The 22185-nt window shown below is 32.9% G+C and overlaps 1 protein-coding gene across 1 annotated transcript in view; it reads left to right on the forward strand.

Annotated features, from left to right (window-relative positions):
- The window catches only part of LOC129918192 (RNA-binding protein 39), a 163346-nt gene extending 143409 nt beyond the window's left edge, over window positions 1–19937 (forward strand). Inside the window, exons 4-5 of the mRNA XM_056002273.1 lie at window positions 18601–19144; window positions 19201–19937. Of these exons, the coding sequence (XP_055858248.1) occupies window positions 18601–19144; window positions 19201–19836 (1180 nt within the window). The 3' untranslated portion in view covers window positions 19837–19937. The remainder of the gene's footprint in view (window positions 1–18600; window positions 19145–19200) is intronic.
- Window positions 19938–22185: the final 2248 nt, after the last annotated feature.

Genomic DNA, 22185 nt, shown 5'->3' on the forward strand with positions numbered 1-22185 from the left:
TACTAAAACAAATATATTTTTGGTATTGGGTCATTTGATTAATTAGTGTTGAAATATTAACACAATTATTAAGGTGCATCTTACATATATGAATGGGTTTTGGTGAAACGGTGTGTGATATATATTTGTTCTGGGGACTTATTAATGATGAGGAAGTTATGCAAGTGTTTTGTGCAATGGATTAGAAATGTTATTTAATTTATGTTTCAATGGATCGGGTTTTTTTTAGTGTGGAAAAAAATAATTTAGTTTTTGGATATTTTCAGGATTATTATTTTTGTATTAGGGGTTGAAAGTTTGGTTAAATTTTTATGACGCGTTTGGATGGGATATGAAAGGTATGCATTTATTTTATTTTATTGATGTCACGCGTTTATTTTTGAATGAATTTTGTGGTTTCTGAAAACAGGTAGTTTAAAGTGTGTGGTAGATTATTGGATTATGCTAGTTTATTATTGTGGCCAGATTTTTTTTTTTTTTATTGAGGAAAAAAATAATTTCGTTTGTGGATCTTTTTTGCTTATTTTTTTATTAGGGGTTGAAATTATGGTAAAATGTTTATGACGCGTTTGATCCATGAATGGGTTTGAACTTATTTTTATCACAGGTCAATAAGGAAGATTGCAATATTTAGGTGCTTGATGCTTTTTTTTGTGTGTCGTGCAATAGAGAGCATGGGATAGGAAAGGGTATGCATTTATTTTATTTTATTGCTGTCACGCGTTTATTTTTGAATGAATATTGTGGTTTCTCAGGTAGGTTTTTTTTTAAATAACAAAATAAATATTTGGCTTGGTACTGTTTTGTAGATTATATTTTCCTAGGGGTTGATTTAAATAATACACATACAAATATACTAAAAATTTATCACATTTGATACAAAAAATAAATAATACATTTTATACATAAAATAAATAAAAAAATAATTATTTTTAATGTTTCTTATTATTAATATGTAACAAAAGCTGCATCTCGAAATTTTCGTCCTTAAGTTGGCATCTATTTGGGGTCAGGGCAAGCTTGGCAATGCTAAACAATCTCTCAACTGCCAACAACAAAGATGGTTTTGGCTTTGAAGCTGGTTGGATATCCGCAATATAAGCTCTTCATATTTTTCTTTTATTCTGGTCATCACTGTTGCACGGCATATTATATCAATTTTCCTTCCTGCAGCTTCGTTGATTAAGTTTTGAAGGCATTCGGATGAAACAGAAGAAAATGGCATCAAGTCCCCAATTATGTAATCCATTGTCAAGAATTTCCCTGTGAAAAGTATGAAATATTTTGAATTATAAATTAAAAGTACATAAATAAATATAAATATACACTGCCGCTCATCTGAATAGGTTCACATTTTAGTTCATCTTACTCTTAGCCTGTCTTGGTATTTAATGCAATGGCACATCTTTTTTATATATGTAAAGAGAATACATCTTTATGCGCTTAGTTTAGGAGAAAAAAAATTGTCTTGGGGCCTACCGTTCTTCTCACACGGTAGCTAGACCAAATCTAGTCAAAAAATCAAGCATATTTTTTGGCTCATCTGAATAGGTTCAAAAGCAAAAAATGTTAATAAATGATGAGTTGCATGGGTCTGTTGGACTCAAAATTGTGTCTGTAAATAAATCTGATTGTGAATAACCTGTAAGGATGAAAACGGGTCGTGAAAAAATTTTTAGGCGCGGAAAAAATGGGGAAAATAAAAGAAGTCTTTGAATCAGCCCGAAACCAACGATGCATTGGAACAAAAACAAACGCAAGTTAAAATTTGAAGCAGTTATTTTCGCAATATCCAAGGGTATAAAAACAACATTAAAAGTCGATGCAACTTAGTCACAACATGGCCCGATAGATGTGCAATGATCAAAACAGCATGATTTGATTTGATTTGATTGAATTAAGCCGAAAACCGGTATAAAATGCAGTTTAACGACGGCAAAACGGGTTGTCAGAAGTGGGAAACATTTAAGAAGAACAATACTTCGCAAAAATTACCACTTTACAAACCACGAAAAGAAACTCGCCTACAATTAAAAAAAAAAATATGTCGTGAAAGTCGCATTTGCAACCGGTGATTTTTCAAAGGAAAAAAAATGAATTTAGTGGGCGCTGAGGGCTAAATTCCTATTTTTATGACCTTCGTAGAGAGAAGCATTATTTTAATGTGTTTAGATAACTGTGAAGGCAGTGTCATTAAGTGCAAAGCTATTTCCTTCTACAAAACTTTCCATCTGCAATTTGTAACACAGTTTTTTTTTACTATTGTCGGCGAGTTTCTTTTCGTGGTTTATAAAGTGGTAATTTTTGCGAAGATTTGTTCTTCTCAAATGTTTACCACTTCTAACAACCCGTTTTGTTGTCGTTAAACTGCCGGTTTTCAGCTTAGTTTTTAGACCGAAGTCATGCTGTTGTGATCATTGCACATCTATCGGCCCATGTTGTGACTGAGTTGCATCGACTTTTAATGTTGTTTCTATACCCTTGGATAATGCATCGTTGGTTTCGGGCTGATTCAAAGACTTCTTTTATTTTCCCCATTTTTTCCGCGCCTAAAGATTTTTTCACGACCCGTTTTCATCCTTACAGGTTATACACAATCAGATTTATTTACAGACACAATTTTGAGTCCAACAGACCCATGCAACTCATCATTTATTAACATTTTTTGCTTTTGAACCTATTCAGATGAGCCAAAAAATATGCTTGATTTTTTGACTAGATTTGGTCTAGCTACCGTGTGAGAAGAACGGTAGGCCCCAAGACAATTTTTTTTCTCCTAAACCAAGCGCATAAAGATATTCTCTCGTTACATATATAAAAAAGATGTGCCATTGCATTAAATACCAAGACAGGCTAAAAGTAAGATGAACTAAAATGTGAACCTATTCAGATGAGCGGCAGTGTATATGCATATTTTTAGGATTTACTTACCCGCAAATGCCTTAGCATGTTAAAAGTACTGCTCTCCGTCACAGATATCACTTTATCTTTTTTGGACAATTTAATACACTGCACTTAACGAAAACCGTTTCACTAGTGGAATGCCTTTTTCCGGACTCATCCTCACACACCTCAAAGTATTTCCTATAGTATGCAGATATTTGTCTCATTTTAGTGGATATATTTTTTCACAAAAGCTGATAAACTTGTATTCAAAAGCACTAAGAGCTGACTGATTGTCATTGTTAAAAAAAAAATGTCTACATAGTATTTTTTTTAAATTCCTATTTACCTGTAGGATAAGTTGTAAAATTTAAGCAAACATATGTATGTACATACACAGGTTAAAATACAACGCGTAATAATTTTGTTTATGCAATTGTAAAATAATATACGCATCCAAAAACGCATTTCCGAAATCAGGTAGCTTAAAAACGCTTTTCAATAATCCAATAATCTACCCTACACTTAACTACCTGTTTTCAGAAACCACACAATCTATTTGTTTATGATAAAATAAATAACATAATTTTTTGATATTTCAACCCCTAATACAAAATAACACTGGTCTACAAAATTTAATTTTTGTTTTGGTGCCGAGACTATGATACACTTTTCTATAAGTTTTTGATGTGCTGAACTCAAATCTGAAGTCAGAAATATCCTATCAGCTCCCGTTTTTGAAATATTACCGTTAGAAAGTTCGAAAAAATCGTTTTTTGACTTATTTTGAAGCTAACAAGATCTTCCCCACATGAACCAAAATATACTTTTCTGAAGGTTTTGGGTGTGTTGAACTCGAATCTGAAGTCAAAAATATCCTATCAGCTCCCGTTTTGGAAATATTACCTTTAGAAAATGTAAAAAAAACGTTTTTTTACCACTTTTGATGTTATGCCTTATTTTGAACAATTTTTAAAAAATATAAATCATAACGGTTTCTATAAGAACTATTTTCCTTCTTTCAAGACCTGTTTAAATCTTTGCAATATCTTTTTTACTGTCGGAGATATCTTAAAATGAATAAGTGTGTTTTTATCAAGAAGGAGATGAAAATAGTCCGGTCAAATTAGACTTAAATAAGGGGGTGAGGTTACATTAATTCCCAGCAAGCTGAAAATTGGTAGGATTGTTGGAAACACCATCATAAATTAAATCTAAAAAGTCCTCATCGATCGATTTTTTTACGAAAATGTGCAATAGTTGTGCAGTTTTTAAAGCGTTTATGTACTCATACAATTATTGTAGAAAATTATAAAAAAAAGAAATAAATAAAATTCGTTCATTCGTGGTTGCAGTGAACGAAAACATAAAATGATAAAATTTAAAATACACGAAATAACGAAAAAAAAGCCAATATTTTATGAACGGGTTGCGATAGAACTTTTTTCTATCTGTTTTTGGAACAGTCATAAGTATAGCTATCAGCCATTTTAGGGTTGTCCATTCTCTATTGCACACCCTGTATATATTCAGACATATTCTAAACAAAAATTCCCAGGGAAATGGTTTCGGGAGAAGGGCCCCAAACGGAAAAATGGCGAAAATTTTCATTTTTTTTTTGCTTTCCTCATATTCTTAACCATCGAAGAACAAAATTCAAGCTAAAAAAATAATGAAATTTCAAGAACTTTTCAGTTAAGAGTTCTTTTTTCAGAATAGGTTTATGACGATTACTACTCAACTTCAACTTTTTGAATCGTTATACCTAAGAAACGGTGGGTCCTAGGAAAAAAAGTGTCATGACACTTTTTATATATAATAATCTGGTCTACAATTCTCGCATTGAAAATTTTTTGATAAGACTTACCGTTTTGCTGAAAATCGTGAAAAATCAGTTTTTGTGACCTTTGACCCCCCGTAAATTTTTTTCCAGGCCTCGGATCGATGAGGACTTTTTAGATTTAATTTATGATGGTGTTTCCAACAATCCTACCAATTTTCAGCTTGCTGGGAATTAATGTAACCTCGGATGTCTAAATTGACCGGACTAAAACGTGATATCTGTTTGATACATTACAATAATCCAAAAAACTGACGATATCTCGAAAAATAAAAAAGATATCGAAAAGATTTAAAAAGATCTTGAAAGAAGGAATATAGTTCTTATAGAAACCGTTATAATTTATATTTAAAAAAAAAATTTCTTCACACAAAAACATAACCTAAAAAGTAGTTTTTTAACATCTTCTAACAGTAATATTTGAAAAAACGGGAGCTGATAGGATATTTCTGTCTTCAGATTCGAATTCAGCACACCGAAAACCAATAGAAAAGTATATCATAGTCAGTAATCTATCGAACTACCTGATTGAGAAACCACAAAACTCATTCAAAAAATGAACGCGTGAAACCAATAAAATAAATGCATACCCTTTCATATCCCATCCTATCCATATTGCACGACATACTTACCTACACATTGTATATCTTTTTCATTGACCTGTGAAAAAAATAAGTTCAAACCCATTCATGGACCAAACGCGTCATAAAAATTTAACCAAACTTTCAACCCTTAATAAAAAAATAATCCAAAAAATATCCAAAAGCGAAATTATTTTTTTCCTCAATAAAAAAACCCGATCCATTGAAGCATAAATTAAATAACATTTCTAATCCATTGCACAAAACACTAGCCTGCAGTTTGCATAACTTCCTCATCATTAAAAAGTCCCCAGAACAAATATATATCACACACCGTTTCACCAAAACCCATTCATAGATGTAAGATGCACCTTAATAATTGTGTTAATATTTCAACCCTAATTAAACAAATGACCCAATACCAAAAATATATTTGTTTTAATATCCATTCCGATTAATTTTATGATAAAAAAAGAAATATTTTTACCAAATAAAAAACCAAGAGAGAAAATCAAGAAAAATTATCTGTTTTATTTCTAAAAATATGCATGTGTTAAAATAATTCCATAAATAACTAGAACCAAACATCTTAAGCTATGGTGTTAAATAAAATATCTTCATATTTCATTATACTTTCCAAATAAAAATCAATGTAACCTCTCACCCATCACAGCTCAGCTCACTTTACCTTAGCTCACCCAACAGCTCAGCTCACCGACAGCTCAGCTCACCGACAGCTCAGCTCACTTTTAGCTCAGCTCACTTTCAGTTCAGCTCACTTTCAGTTCAGCTCACTTTCAGTTCAGCTCACTTTCAGTTCAGCTCACTTTCAGCTCAGCTCAAATGAGCTGAGCTATGGTACCCAGCTCAAAAGTGAGCTAGCTCCAATTTGAGCTGAGCTGTGAGCTGAGCTGAAATGTGGGCTTTTGCTCTTCAAATCGCCTTTCGCAAGAGAATTACTGTAAAATTCTGTATAGAATTTGTTCCAGAATAATAAAAATAACGAAACTTATTACCACGTTATAAATTCAATTTTATTTTTCTTAAGCAACTCTAACAATGCATGAAAAGATGACTTGTACGATCGATGGTTGAATTTTAAGAGACTTTACAAATTAAATTTCAATGATTAAGTAGGTACAATTTTAGAGTGTGGTGAATTTAATTATTGAAAGAAAGGCAAACATATGTTTTGTACTAAATTCCATATTTAAGTTAGGCGGCAAATTCAAATGTTCTATGTTTTTTCTTATTAATAATAATGTAAGGATTTACAATTTAATTTATAATAATTCATAAAATTAAGGCTGCAACATTCCGGCCCCTTTGACAAGCCATGCTTTCAATCCAAGTGGAGTGGTGCTATTTTTGTGATTGGACGTCGAAATCTTCCAGCTGCAGTCTTTAAATCGACAACTCGGACGTAATTGTCATTGCCCCAGATAACTCGTTCAACCCTGGCAATGGCCCACTTGTAGGGTGGTAGATTTTCGTCTTGCATTAGCACTAGGGATCCTTCTTCAACATTTGGTTTGACCTTGAACCACTTAGACCTCTCTTGTAAACTTCTCAGGTAGTCAGTTGACCACCTCTTCCAAAAGTGCTGTTTTAGAGCCGTTATTCTTTGCCACCTATGAAGAAAAGAAAATTGATTAATGTTTCTTTCCGGTTCCGGAAAGGAATTGATTGGACAGCCAATCAAAAAATGGCCAGGTGTCAGAGCGGTGAAATCCGATGGATCTGACGACATCGCTGTAATCGGCCTTGAATTTAGTATGGCTTCAACTTCAACAAGTGCAGTGTTAAGCTCTTCCAAGGTAAGAAGAGCACCTCCAAAGGTTCTCGTGAGTAGAGTTTTTGCCGACTTTACAGCTGCCTCCCAAATACCACCGAAATGGGGTGCTCGAGGTGGAATGAACTCGAACTGGATTCCTTTATCTGCAACGAACTGAAGAATAGTGTTTTTATTTAAATCTTTAAAAAAGGAATCTCTAAAATCTTTTAATTTAGATTTTGCGCCAACGAAATTGGTTGCATTATCGCAATAAATTTTTGAAGGGCAACCCCTTCTACCTATCAACCTCTTGAGGCCTGCAATAAATTCATCAGAGCTAAGATCGGAAACAAGTTCCAAATGAACTGATTTTGTAACAAAACATACAAATACAGAAACATATGATTTGTATGGCACCTTGCCACGAATCTTCCAAGAGGTTAGCATGGGTCCGCAGAAATCAACACCACAGATTTCGAATGGTCTGCCAGGTGTAACTCGATCTTTAGGTAAATTTCCCATTACTTGGTCAAATAATTTTGGTTTTTATTTATTACAATGAACACATTTGAAGATCATCGATCTTACTAAGGGTCGTGCGTTGGTAACCCAAAATCTATCTCTTATAAAACTTAAAAGAGCTTGAGGTCCTACGTGATGGAGATAGTTTTGCTAAGCTTTTTAAAGATGGATTTGGGTCTTTTGAACTTATTTTTGCAATCTCTGATGAAAAACTTTGCTGCTGAATAGACCACACCAGAGACATGGTAGCCTCGTTCAATTCATCTGCAGAAAGTGGTGTACCCTTCAATTCATTTTTTCCCTTTCATAGAACCATGTATTTGTAGAGTTTTCATTTCTGATTGAAAAATGAAAAATGATCGAGGTACTCGATCCAACAGCTTCTTAATTCGTCAGGCAACTCATTATCCCACTTAAGCTTTGCAGCCCACAGCCTCTGTAGAAATAGTTTTGCCTTTACAACAATTGGTCCTAGAAGTCCGAGAGGATCAAAAATTCTACTTGCGTCAGAAAGAACAGTGCGCTTGGTCGAATGATTGCTCGAAAAAGTGTCTTTGGAAAAGAAATTAAAGATATCGTCCTTAGGATTCCGTTCGATTCCAAGGGTTTTGGTTTGTTCCATTTCGTCAATTTTCAGTTCCAATTTGGTATCTTTTACTTCTGGATTTAATATAACATTTGAGTGCCACTTATGCAACTCAAAACCGGATTCACTTAGCAGCTGGGTTACATCTTCTTGGATTTTTCGAAGTTCTTCAATAGAATTGGCCCCAGTGATGAGATCATCCACGTAGAAATCATTTTGAATAATTTTACTTGCAAGAGGATATTGGGCTTGATTTCGAATACCAATTTCATTTAGAGCACGCGTTGCTAAAAATGGGGCAGATGCAGTTCCATATGTAACTGTATTTAAGCAATAAGTTTGAAGTCTTTCATTGGAGTTAAATCTCCAAAGAATGAGTTGATAACGACGATCATCAGGATCAACTTCAATTTGACGATACATTTTTTGTATGTCAGCTGTTAGGGCAAACTCATGACTTCGAAAACGTAAAATAATTGAAAACAATTCATCCTGTTGAGTGGATCCTACCATAAGCAAATTGTTGAGGGACAAATTGGACTTGGTTTTGCACGATGCATCGAATTTGGTGGACGAACTTTCAGGGCGAATAACACATTGATGGGGCATAAAATAATGGGGTGTACTCAATGTGATGTGTTTCACACGGGACATGTGTCCAAGTTTTAAATATTCTTGCATGAACTGCGAATATTGCGCTTTTATCTCAGGAGTTTTGTCCAATCTTCTTTCTAAAGAGTAAAACCTTTTCTTGGCTATATCCAAAGAATCACCTAATTGGTATGGACTATCCTTAAATGGTAGTTTCACACGAATTCGTCCCGTTTCTAAAACTTTGAAATTTTCTATAAAATGAGCTTCACAACGTTCTTGTTCCGGAGTGAGAACAGATTTGAAAGGTACTTCTTCCAATGTCCAAAACCTTTCCACCATTTTGACAAGCTGCACCAAGAAGCAGCTAAGTTTCCCTTGTCCATAACAGCTGCCCGACACTATCCAACCTACAGCTGTATTTTGCAGAACCGGTAAATTTGGGCCTAACGCAACTTGTCCTGATTCCATGAGATCAAAAAATAATTCAGCTCCTAGCAGCATATCAACTCTTTGAGGTTTGTAGAACCATGGATCGGCTAATTCAATATTTTTGGGTATATTCCAAGTTTCTATAATTAATTGCCTTTGGGGTTGAAAATCTGTTATGGAACGAGCAATCCAAAATTCAACCTTCTTCTCATACCCTCCAAATCTAGATTGTAAAGTCGTTATAGTATGAGAATCAATCTTAGTTCCTATAGCACTAACACCGCTTATGTTGACTGGACAAAGAATTAACTTCAGCTGAAGACTGTTTGCTAATGATTGGGTCATCAAGTTTATCTGGGATCCTGAATCTAATAAAGCTCTAGCTAATACGAATTCCCCTTTACTATTGCGAACCCTAACAACAACAGTACCCAAAACTATTTGAGAATATGATTTGAAGATTTACAATAAAGGCAAATTGATTTTGTCAATGACAAAGAAACATGCGAAGGCTTTTTAATTTGTGATTTAGGAAAACTAGAGACTTCCAAAGCATTGGGAGTTTTTGATTCTTTGCTTTCCAAAAACTGGCAACGATTAATTAAAGTTTTTGTACATTGATCCCATGCTGGCAATTTGGAATGATCCAGAGATTCATTCCATTTGTTGTATGTCTGGGTATCTACCTTCGACATTACTAAATGAATTAAAATTCCAGTGCAAATCTCTTCATGAGTAGCTAAGGATTTGAGTGAGTCAAATAAAGCAGAAGTATCATCAACCAAACTTCTAAGCTGAGATGCCGAAACCCTTTTCATTTTAGGTAGATCAAAGAGCGACGAGATATATTCCATAAATATTAAACCCTTTTTATCGTACCTCTCTTCGAGTCGAGCGAGCGCCTTGTAATAATTTTCCTCCGTAACTTGAAATGATTTTATTGTCCCACAAGCTTGTTCACTCAAACATGAAATCAAATGATTGAACTTTTCAATCGTTGCAATCGAATTATCGTTGTGGACTAAAGTTTTGAATAAACCAATACAATTTTTATAATCTGCATATTTGCCCGTAAACTTAGGGAGCTTTTGCAGAGGAAGACGAGACAAAGGTACCAAATTCGACATTGTAGTATCTCCAGGTGCAATACTACTTCGCCTATTATTGCCCATCAGGGATAATATTTTACTTTTGGTTCAACAATATAGTTCCTCTATTTCAGCACGACCTGTATCTGTAGGACTAGCCTCTTCTATCCTAGTTTAATAATTAAGAGGTTGTCTAAAATAAGACTCTAAGATACCCAAACGACATTCAAGCTCAGTAAACTCCAATGTTTTAGTTTCTAGAAGAGTTTTGATTCTTGAAATGCTACCCTTAGTTGAAGCACGATTTGTTTTTAAATTTTCTAAAGTTTTTGCAATATTTGCTTCGCCAGTCATAATGAATTGATATAATTCGATTTGGAAATAAATGCAGAAAGTTTATATTAAATAAAATGAGAAAGTTTAACTCGCATGCGACTAAACTTCAAACAGCTGCGACTAGCTTAAGCCGACGAACGAAGTGAGCTTTCGATGAGACAAGTTTGATGATAACAATGCTCTGATATATGTAAGTATGTCAACTATCTGCAGCAACAATGTTGCGATGATGCTAATAAATTGTACGACCAAGCTTTTCTAATTTCTCCAACATAAAAGAACTTAAGCAACCATATGCTCTTGAACGACGAATAATTTTATGTATGTATAATGAGTATAGCGATGAATTTAGAAGTATGTATTAAGCTTTCGTTAAAATTTCCCCACTACCGGAGACGATGATTGATGAGCTGCAGAGTGATGATGCGAAGATGATCGTTTTTTCCAAATGATGAGCCGATTGAACGCGAGCCGATGAACACAAAGAGAAGATAACCCTGTTTTTTAGCGTGTGTTCTAATTTGTAAGTGTTTCAATATGTACAAATATCCAATTTTTAATGTGCGAGTCACGTGGATGAATTGAGAATTCTTTTGCGAGCGAAATTATGGAATTTTTTAACTATTTTTTATTCCAGTTTTTTATGAAAGAAAAAACGAATCTCAACAATATGAGATGTGCAAGAAAACAATCTTTTCGTTATTAGATATGTATCATGCAAATTTTTAGAGTTGCCAAAAGATTCTTATAGCATAAATGTGTCCCCTAGAATAAAAAACAATCTATTCCACTTTTTCTTTTATTGAGTTATTTAAAAAAAAAAGTTCCTAAGCACTTTGTCCCGCTTTATTAAAAAAACAACTTCTGAATCGAATTAAACATGTACTTTTGATTTTATACTGACTGTGCTTTCCTTTGTCACCCAACGCGTTCCGGAAATATTTAATAATTAATTTTGGAATAGAAGTGTTTTGAAAGTCATGCATAGGAATAGTTTTGAGCAAAAGAATTATTTTGCTTTATATCAGGAATAGTGTTGTTTTGATTCTCAAAGAATGTGAAGAATGTGGAATACATTAGTTTTGATTCAAACTGTAATATTTCTATAAAGTATAACTCTGGAACAAGTTGACTTTGAAAGTGCTCAACCACACTCAAAGAAAGAGGTTGAAAAATTGAGATAAACTGCGTTTCTAACTCATTTTTCACAAAAAGTGGAATAGATTGTTTTTGATTCTAGGGGACACAAATGCTTAAAGAACTTATTAGGTTAGATTTTTTTTGTCTGGTAAGGCTTGTCTGGTAAGGAAAAAAAAATGATTCATATTTTTCTGAGCAGACAAGATATCTGTATGATTATATTATCTGTGATTATACCTTACATTATCCTTCATCAGATCTGATGAAGGGTTCAGATTTTATGGGCTTGAAATTGACGTATCATACAGCTTGCCAAAAAAAATGTGTCCTCCACCACTTTGATCGACGATACCATGGTTTTTCGGCAGGATATGACCAGTGTTTTTTCTTTTTTCTGAAACTTTATTTTATAAAGAAACATTTGGCAAACATAAGAATCGTCTAGGCGTTCAGGACATAAAAACCGACTCGGCTCTTGGACTATTTTATGTTTCATGAATTTGTTCAGCATAGAAAAGTTCAAATTTTTCTGCTCCTACTTTTGGGGTAGAGCAAGTGAGTGAGAAGTGTCAGTTGTCAGCTGTTTGTTTGATTATGAAAAAATAAGGGAAAATTAGATTTTTAAAAGTGTTTTAAGAGTTTTTGAATAATAACAAAAAAAAAAAAATACTAGAATATAATATTAAAAGTGCTAGCAAATCATTTGTTTTAATAAAAATCATTTCAAGAAAAAAAATGAAAAAATTCCAATTGATATAGACGACCGTCAATATTGTTGTATACAAAGTTGAACTTTTCTGTTCTGACAGTATATACAAACTTGTGCTGCTCTGATCTGTTCAGATGGGTTCAAAAAGGTCGATTTTCGTAAAAAATCGGCATTCTTCAGTACCTTTTCTATTTTTATTTTTTCACTGGCAAAACAAGTCGTAAAAGTTAGTTTATAGAAAACCATAAGTCGCACGCAGTAATTTGAAAGAAAGTTAAAAAAACGCTGCAATCTTATGATAAGGTGGCATAATACCACGGTTACTCAACTACCATCCCAATCTCATAACTATTCCAGATGGGAATATTTTCTGGCTGAATATATTATAATTTAATTATTATGTGCTTTAAATTCATATTCAGAGCAGAGTATGACATTTGCCACGTAAGGGACACCATTTTCGTTTTGGTGCAGGGAACCAAGTACACGAGAACTAAGTTTAAATTAAGTTCCCAATTTAATAAAGTGTAATTTGTTTTCCGTACTAGGAATCTGATTCAGAACAAAAAATGTGTGTTTTTATTCCTTCTGAATGTGAAATAAAATCCCACTTTCATTAAGACGGAGAACATCGGGTGGTTTTGATTTTATTTTTTTGCAGAATCTTGAATAGAAATTCAGTTTTTAAGATTCTAAAAATCGTGCAGTGCATTAACGCTCACAGACCATCCAAGGGGCGTATTTATGACGGGTACTTTTTAGTAACAAAAAAAAAAACTGTTGACATTGACATTTAGTAAATTGTATTATATATAGAAATCGAAAGATTCCATTATAAACGTCCAAGGGAAAAAGATTTTGTCCTTAAGTTACGCTTTCGGACTAAGTATTGTGAACGGATGTGCAGAAGGAGATCAAGAAGGTGAATTCACTTTTATAGGAGGACAAGGTAGCTCGGTAGTTGACTACTGTCTGGCCGGCGTTGACTGGCACACCACCCTCTCAGATTTTGCAGTAATTCCAGCCACCTATTCGGACCATCCCCCGGTTGAATGTACAATCAGGATTGATGGAATCCGTTATGAGAAAGCTTCATTCAAATCAACAGAAATCTCAAATCGTTATAAATGGAAAAATTTATCAGTCGAAAATTATCAACGTAGTTTAAGCGCCATGCTACAAGATAAATAAAGAACAACGATGGCGAGTTTCATTCCTTTGAGGTATTCGGAAGAATTAATCCTTAAAACTGAAAATTCTATGAGAAACCAACGCCAACGACCGTTTGTTAGAAAGGAAGAGTGGTTTGATTTAGAATGTGAGAATTTACGGAAAAGAAATATGCCATGGCTTAATCTATTCAGAAAACATAGCTGCGAATCCTATAAAAGAGAATATTTACTGAAAAAAAAAAAACACAAAGTCCTCTGTAAAAATAAGAAAACTTTATTTTACGAAGGCTTAGCATTGAGAGTGGGACAATGTAAGGACTGCCGAATTCTGGAAGTTAACGAAAAAAATAATGGAAACGAAAACGCAATTAAAACTAATCTCCCTCTGGAACGTTTAAAACTCTATTTTGAAAACACTTCAAAAGTTTGCGAAAACGTATGCCAAATCTCGTACGCAGCACCTATGAATTTTGTTTCAGAATTGGACCAAGAATTCTAAATTGAGGAAATTAATAATGCCCTTTCGCATATGAAAACCAACAAAGTACCTGGAAGTAACCGCATACCCACAAAATTTTATAAAAATGCACCTGAAAATTTCAAAAAAGCTTTAAAAGATGCACATAATATTGTATACAACTTTGGCACTGTACCAGATTATTTTAAAGAGGGACTAACTATTACATTCTTCAAAAAAGGGGACCCAAACGATCCTGCAAACTATAGAGGCATTACACTTTTGAATACGGCAATGAAAATATGAAAATATATAAGATCCTCTCGGATAGACTGAGTAATTGGTTAAAAACAAATAATAATACCAATCAGGCTTTAGATCAGGATACTTCACGGTTGATAATATATTTTCGTTATCTAACATTGTTCAGCTAAGTTTGATGAAAAAGAAAACTTTTTATGCCTTTTTTTGTAGATTTTAAAGTAGCATTTGACTCCATTAACAGAAAGCTACTCTTACATAAGCTATACAATCTTGGGGTTTCTTATAATTTTCTACAATCGCTAAGAGTTCTGTACGATGATATAGTGTCTGCAATATTCGATGGGAAAAGTCTATCCGATAATAACAAAGTTGAACTTGGCTTACGCCAAGGACGTAATCTAAGCCCAATCCTTTTCAAGTGTTTTATTAATGACATAACAGAAAATCTACCCTGCGCACAGTGTGGCCAATCACGAATCTAGCTGGACAAAATTTATAACTCGCGTTAAATCGACTTTTTTTCTAAACAGTTTTAAACAAATGAATGTGAATAGATAAAATTCTATAAAAAAGAAAGATTTTTTAAAAAGAAATCTATAATTTCTGCAAAAAGTGGGTCAAAATAGTGATGAAGAAAATGCATTTTTGAATTTATGTTTCCGTAAACCTATTCTTATGGATATACTTAACTATTTTAAAAAACGCTTGAAAAATCTCAATAAATAAAAACTCTATTGCTATTCACGAAAAAAGAGAGGCAGAATAATTAGTTTTTATTAAGAAATAGAACTTTTACACACGTTTTTGACAGGTGACATACATGATTTATTTTCTCAATATCATGCTTTAAATTAAAATTTTAGCAATGATTTTAATTAAATATGCTTCACAATCATAAAAAATGGCATCACCTCTAAAAATATCTGCAGATAATTTAAAAAAGTAACTCCTTATTGTGCGATGCAAACTTGAAACATAAGGGCCTATTAAAAACAGCTGTGTTTATATTACCTTCGATGTTTTTCAAGCTAATAATTCTCTAAATTTCTTCGTGAACCTATTTCTGGCCTTTTACACTTGCTTGCTTTTTGCATTGAAATTCTTTAAAATGTTCCGACAGAAAAGCATCATTCATCAATGATAATGCCTTATTAGTTGAAAATTCCAGTGGTTTAGTGGTTCCAGAGGATCAGAACTTAATCTTTTATACATTTTGATCCTTCACTCAAAGAACATTTCGATAAATCCTTTCCGGTATTATTGGAATATGCTTTTTTAATTTTGCGGAGAGCGATTTTTCTGATTTTAACTATTTTCTAATGGATAGGTGAACTTAGGAGACTTTTAACCTTCCGTTTGTTATATTTTTCCCGTTTTTAAAAACTCTTTTCTACTTTTGTTTCACTATCTACTGTTTTTGTTTATTTAGTTATCAGTTATCACATAAATATTGGTCAAGCAAAATGAAATTCATGTTTAAAGAGCGGTCCAAAGTGTCTTCCACCTTTTTTGTCTTTTTTTCGCTTAACTTGAAGCACAAAACTTTTATATATGTTTTTAATTTTTATTTATTGTCAAAAATGTTCCAAAGATGATACTTGCTCATTAAAAGATCAAAAAAACTGTCTTTTCGATCTTATTTGGCAGTTTTGACACATTTTTCGAAAATTTGTTTTTATGAAAATCTTGACTTCATTTTGAAAAGTGAAAAACGTTGTATGGCGGTCGAGAAAACGCGAGACATGTAAATAGCTAATCTTAATGACAACACTCCACAATCCATTAATTAATTAATTTCAGACCGGAAAAATGCGGAAAAATTAACTTTACCTCTAATTGAAAAACAAAGATATTTTTTTTGCACTTCCTAGCCTTCTTACAGAATTTATTTTTTGTTTAAATAGTTGCAATGGTAATTAATAAATAAAAATTATAATAGTTTACCTCCAAATGTAGATTAACAATTAAAAAAAAAAAAACAATTACAACAAAAAAACTACCACAGCGTTTTTAATCGTCAACCAAACTCAAGCGAAAAATAGAATACTTTGTATTATCTCCATCCAACTGTTGACAAGAACCAACTTTCAAGCTTAGCTTACGCTAATCCGAGATGAAAACAAAAAAAACAAACATGAATTACAGTTATCCATTGTATTGAGAAGCTCAACTCATGATTTAAAATCATGTGGCTAAACTTTTTTTTTTCTATTTTGTCCAGTCAGATTGGCGAATTACCACACTGTGCTGCGGTGTGCAGTTACGAGAGGAAAAGATAAAAGGATTATTATTCGCCGATGATGCTGTATTTTTAGCAGAATCTTCCGAGTCATTACAGCTGGTGATTATGTATGCACTGGATGCTTGAGGTAAACACCCAGAAATCAAAAGTATTAATCTTAAAAATGGCTCAGGACAGCCAGCACAAAATGAGAAATGGAAATTTAAACAACAACCATTAGAAACAGTAAAAGATTATACTTATCTCGGCATAACTCTAACTCATAATTTAAACATGGAAAAACACATAACCAGTAAGTTAGAAAAGGCCAAAGCTGCTATTGCAGTTAACTGGAAACGAGTTTTTAACAACAATTCATACCACCTCAAGCTTAATACAAAGTCTTCGAAAGAACTGCTAGAGCCGTTATGTTTTATGGTGCGCAGTGTTGGGGTTATACAAAATACGAGTTAGTAGAGGTACTACGTTAAGAAAATGTTTAAACTATGTACCTATCACAGTGCCAAATTATATGATTAATCTAGAGACTGGCCTGTCTGAGCTCTTCATGACCAACCTCAAACTACAAATTGATTATCAGCTAGGAGTTGTAGCCACAAAGTTCTAACCTGGGGTTGCGACTATGTTTTTCATATAGTTTTTGGGTCGCTGAAACCGTATCCGAAATCTGTTTTGCCCCATCTGTTTTCTCTGATCTGGATGTGCGAATATGTTATTCATATAGTTTTTGAGTCGCTGAATCCAGATTTGAAGTCAATTTTGCCCTATCACGTTAGGTTTTTGAGATATCCTCAAAAAATTTCAGATAAAAACTTTTTTTTAGTTTAGACATTTTTTGAGGATATTTAAACTACAACCTTCAGGAGCTCACTCATCGTAAGTGAAATATCTACAATTTTTAAAGCTAGGGGTGATCTGCTAAGCCTTAATTATCGCCCACATCTGATCTGGAACAACTATGCAGTTTGTGCAACTTAAGGGAGCGTGAAGATATTATTAGCCACTTTCTAGGAAGATGTCCTATACTCCAAGAAATTAGAAGAGTTTATTGGAATAAATCAACTTTAGAAGATGAAGAAATAAGACTGATACTCAATGGGCAGTACTAGAAAAGGCTCTTAGGGTTTTGTAATGAAGCACTTGTTTACAGAATAAATGTTGTAAATGAGTTATTTTAAGTCTTATATTTGTTGTAATGGCAGGCATTTTGTTTATTGTACGTACCTACTTTCTTTTGATTTCCTAGTCCACATAAATTAATTATAATTATCATTTTATATCACTTATCTTAATTGTTGTTTTAATCACTAAATGTTAATATATGTTAATTGATTTGTTTAAACTGGGCGCTACATTTAACGCCAACAACGAGCGAATAGGGGCGCTCTTGCGCTCTGTGCAAATCAAACCCCCATTGTCCGGGATGCATTAAATCCCATTCCTGTTAAATATAAAGTCCATTTTAATTCAACATTAAATGTGCAAATATTGTGATATTTATAAAAATTTTTCTTAGAAAAACAAAATACTGTTACCACTCAGACAGACGGCACTCGGCCATGTCTTGATTATGCATGTAAAACCAAATTTGTAAAAAAATCTTTTTGAAAAATAAAGCATTTTAATAATAATAATAATAATAATAATAATAATAATAATAATAATAATAATAATAATAATAATAATAATAATAATAATAATAATAATAATAATAATAATAATAATAATAATAATAATAATAATAATAATAATAATAAATAAATATAGAAATTTCATAGTTAATGAATATGCTCAAAAATACATTAATACGTACATATTTTAAGTAAACCAAAAACAGAATGAGTTTTATGACAATAAAATAACTCATTTATAAAATCCTTTATAACATAGTTATAATAATAATTTGAGTATTTGTTTTTTTATTCGTCTTTAAACAATAAAAATTTTGTTATCTGTATTACTTCTGTTTTTTTCGTTGATTAGGCGGCGGAGTTACTCGCCGAAACCATTCAAACGAGGGCGAACTCCTCCCAACGGATTAGGTGAACAGTCGCCAAGAGCTGATTTAAGTCCAGAGGAAAGAGACGCACGAACTGTTTTTTGCATGCAGCTTTCACAGCGCATCCGAGCCAGAGATTTAGAAGAGTTTTTTTCAAGTGTTGGAAAGGTACGAGATGTTAGACTTATAACATGCAACAAAACAAAGCGGTTTAAAGGAATTGCTTACATTGAGTTTAAAGACCCCGAGTCGGTTGCATTAGCATTAGGACTTTCCGGTCAGAAATTATTGGGCATACCAATTTGCGTTCAACATACCCAAGCAGAAAAAAACCGGATTGCCAACGCTATACCAACGTTTACGCCTAAACCTCATACAGGACCAATGCGACTTTATGTTGGCTCTTTGCATTTTAATATTACTGAAGAAATGCTGCGTGGAATTTTTGAACCATTCGGAAAAATTGATTCTATCCAATTAATCTCCGATACAGAAACAGGACGTTCGAAGGGATACGGATTTATAACGGTAAATAAATTTATAAAACAACTTAATACTTTTTTTAATACTTATTTTGTTTAAAGTATCACAATGCTGACGATGCGAAAAAAGCACTCGAGCAGCTAAACGGATTTGAATTAGCTGGCCGTCCAATGAAAGTAGGAAACGTTACAGAGCGTCTTGATATGAACACAACTTCTCTTGATACGGATGAAATGGACCGTAGTGGTATTGATCTTGGAGCAACTGGGAGACTACAGTTAATGTTTAAATTGGCAGAAGGTGCTGGGTTAGCTGTGCCCCAAGCTGCCGCAAATGCTCTTCTAGCAACGGCTCCGCAACCAGTTATAGTTCAGCAACAGGCACAAAGTCCCACCATAGCAACACAGTGCTTCATGCTCTCAAATATGTTTGATCCAAAAAAAGAAACTAATCCTTATTGGGAAATGGAAATTCGAGACGATGTGCTGGATGAGTGCAATAAGCATGGTGGTACCTTGCATATTTATGTTGACAAAGAATCACCTACTGGGAATGTGTATGTTAAGTGCCCAAGCATAACTACGGCTGTTTTGGCTGTCAATTCTTTACATGGAAGATGGTTTGCCGGACGTGTTATTACTGCGGCTTACGTGCCGCTTATAAATTATCATACTCTGTTTCCTGATGCCCTTACTGCGGTAAATTTGTTATATACTACAAGAAAAACGGCTGAATAGGTAGACAATTATTTTGATCTTGATAATATGAAGCAAAACCCAAAATAAAACTCAACTAGTTGAAGATATAGTGTTAAAATAACTAGAAATTGTAATCCCAATTAATTTTTTTTTTTTCTAAAAATATCTTTCATTAAAATCTACGATAATGAGGTGGCTAACATTTAAAAAGAGTTCAATAGTGCACTGCTTGATAAAAGTATGAAGTTGGAAGTGCTCAATATGCGTTCCATTTTGAGCTATTATGTAAGTTTGACCATTATGTAAATAGAAATTGGCCTTTTTACGAACAGTCCAACTGTACGAATAACAGTAAGAAAATTACCAGATACTCTCAAAAAATAAGTGGCAGGCTGATGAAAATTTATATGGACATTTCATATACCATGGATAAAAATAATAAAATATGCACATCAAAATACATACTAATAAATGTTATGTAGTCTTGAGACTCCCAAGTAAAATTATGAAAAATAGTAACTCAATTTGTGATAAAGGTATCCCATTTAAAAAAATAACACTGTGCTACAAAATAAAAAAATTAAATACACCCGACAAGTTACATAATTTAGACTGTTTATATGGTCGAATAATGCATGAAAATATTTTTGTTATATTTTTTGAACCCTCCATTTTTTTTATTTACAAAAAAAAACCATTTTACAGACCTTACGATGTAATCTATCAATATCTCAGTAATTTTTTAACAATTCGCAATATGTTATATGTTTGAAAGTTTTTGAAAAAATTGAAAAATTATTTTATCAGATTTTTCTTTTTTCAAAATATTTTTTGTTTTTATTTGTTTTTATTTTTCAATTTTCTCCTAAACTAGAAAACATAGAAACATATAGTTTTCACTGTTCGATAAGGAATCAATTGAGGCAGTTTTCTGTGTGAGTAATTTTTTTACTAAAATTCACAGTCTGGACAAAAATAGTATAAAATGAGTTTAAAAAGTTTTTTTTTCGCCTATTTTTAACTTTGAAATCGATTATTTCAAAAACTATTGGTTATATTATATTGATTTAAAAATTAGAATCAAATGTACAATTTTTCCTTTCGGAAATGGTATCATTTATTACTGTAAGTGTTTTTATTTTGATAATTTTTTTTTAGGAAAATGCCCCTCCCACCTAAACGGGGAGAGATAGACCCCCCTCCCAAAGAAAAAAATGTTTGTATTGAGCTCCTCTACAAAAACCCGTTATCAAATCCAGGCGCCCAAGTTATCCTACTACGTGCCGAAACAACATTTTTGTTCTATACTTAAAAGTTTGAATTTCTGTATCTGGGTTGAAATCGAATTTTTTTTTTCTAAGCCAATTTTGAAGTGATTTTCATAAAAAATACCTCGATTGATTGAGAAATAGATATAGTTTTAGAATATATTTTTTAAATAGCATGTTGTTTTGAAAACATATGCTTTAAATTGATGCCAAAGTTGGGCAAATGACGAAAAAAATGGAATTTTTGAACTTTGACATTGTTGAAAAGGTATATTTATCTTCTATCAGAAACTGTAAAACCATCAAAAATGGGTAAAAAATTGTCGAAGCTAGAATTTTTTCAATGGGTGGAGGTCAAAAAAACCGTTTTTTGCCCTTAACTCTAGATTTTGGGGGTGTTAGGGGATTTTCAAATACCGTTTCGTAATCAGTGCGACTAGCTCTACAAAACCTGATAGGTCTCCGCCCGCGTATATTTTGAAACATCATTTTTGTAACACCGTGTTATCGATAACTTGTATGGGAATTTTATCTCGGTTAAAATTTAGCGCGAACAGCGTACCATTCATAACAGAATAAAAGATTTTACAGAATAGGCCCAAATAGTTAACTTTCATCGTTCCTAAGGCCTAAGGCAGCTCACGCTAAATTTTAGCTCCCATACAAATTATCGAAAAATTTTATCCGATATCTTGTATGGGAATTTTATCTCGGCTAAAATATAGAGCGTACAGCGTACCAGGCTTAAGCCTTAGGAACGATGAAAGTTAACTATTTGGGCCTATTCTGTAAAATCTTTTATTCTGTTATGAATGATAAAAGATCTTTTTATAATTGGTATTCAGGAGTTCGAACTTTTATAAAATTCTGTTATGAAACTTCGAAAAGGAAAATATGCTATAAACAAAGCAAACAGAACTTAAATCTTTTATCATCTGTCATTCCCAAAGACAAAAAAAAACAAATCAAAATGTGGTAAGTAAAGTGAATTGAATTTTCTCGTAGATTATCCAGCAAAATTGTTTCTTCCTATAAAATTAAAGTAAATAAATAGATTCATGTGCATCTTGCCTTTCGCAAAATATTTAGAATCTGGAGCAGATACCTCACCGCTACAAAA

This window comes from Episyrphus balteatus, chromosome 1, assembly GCF_945859705.1.
Source record: "Episyrphus balteatus chromosome 1, idEpiBalt1.1, whole genome shotgun sequence".
Lineage (NCBI taxonomy): Eukaryota > Metazoa > Arthropoda > Insecta > Diptera > Syrphidae > Episyrphus > Episyrphus balteatus.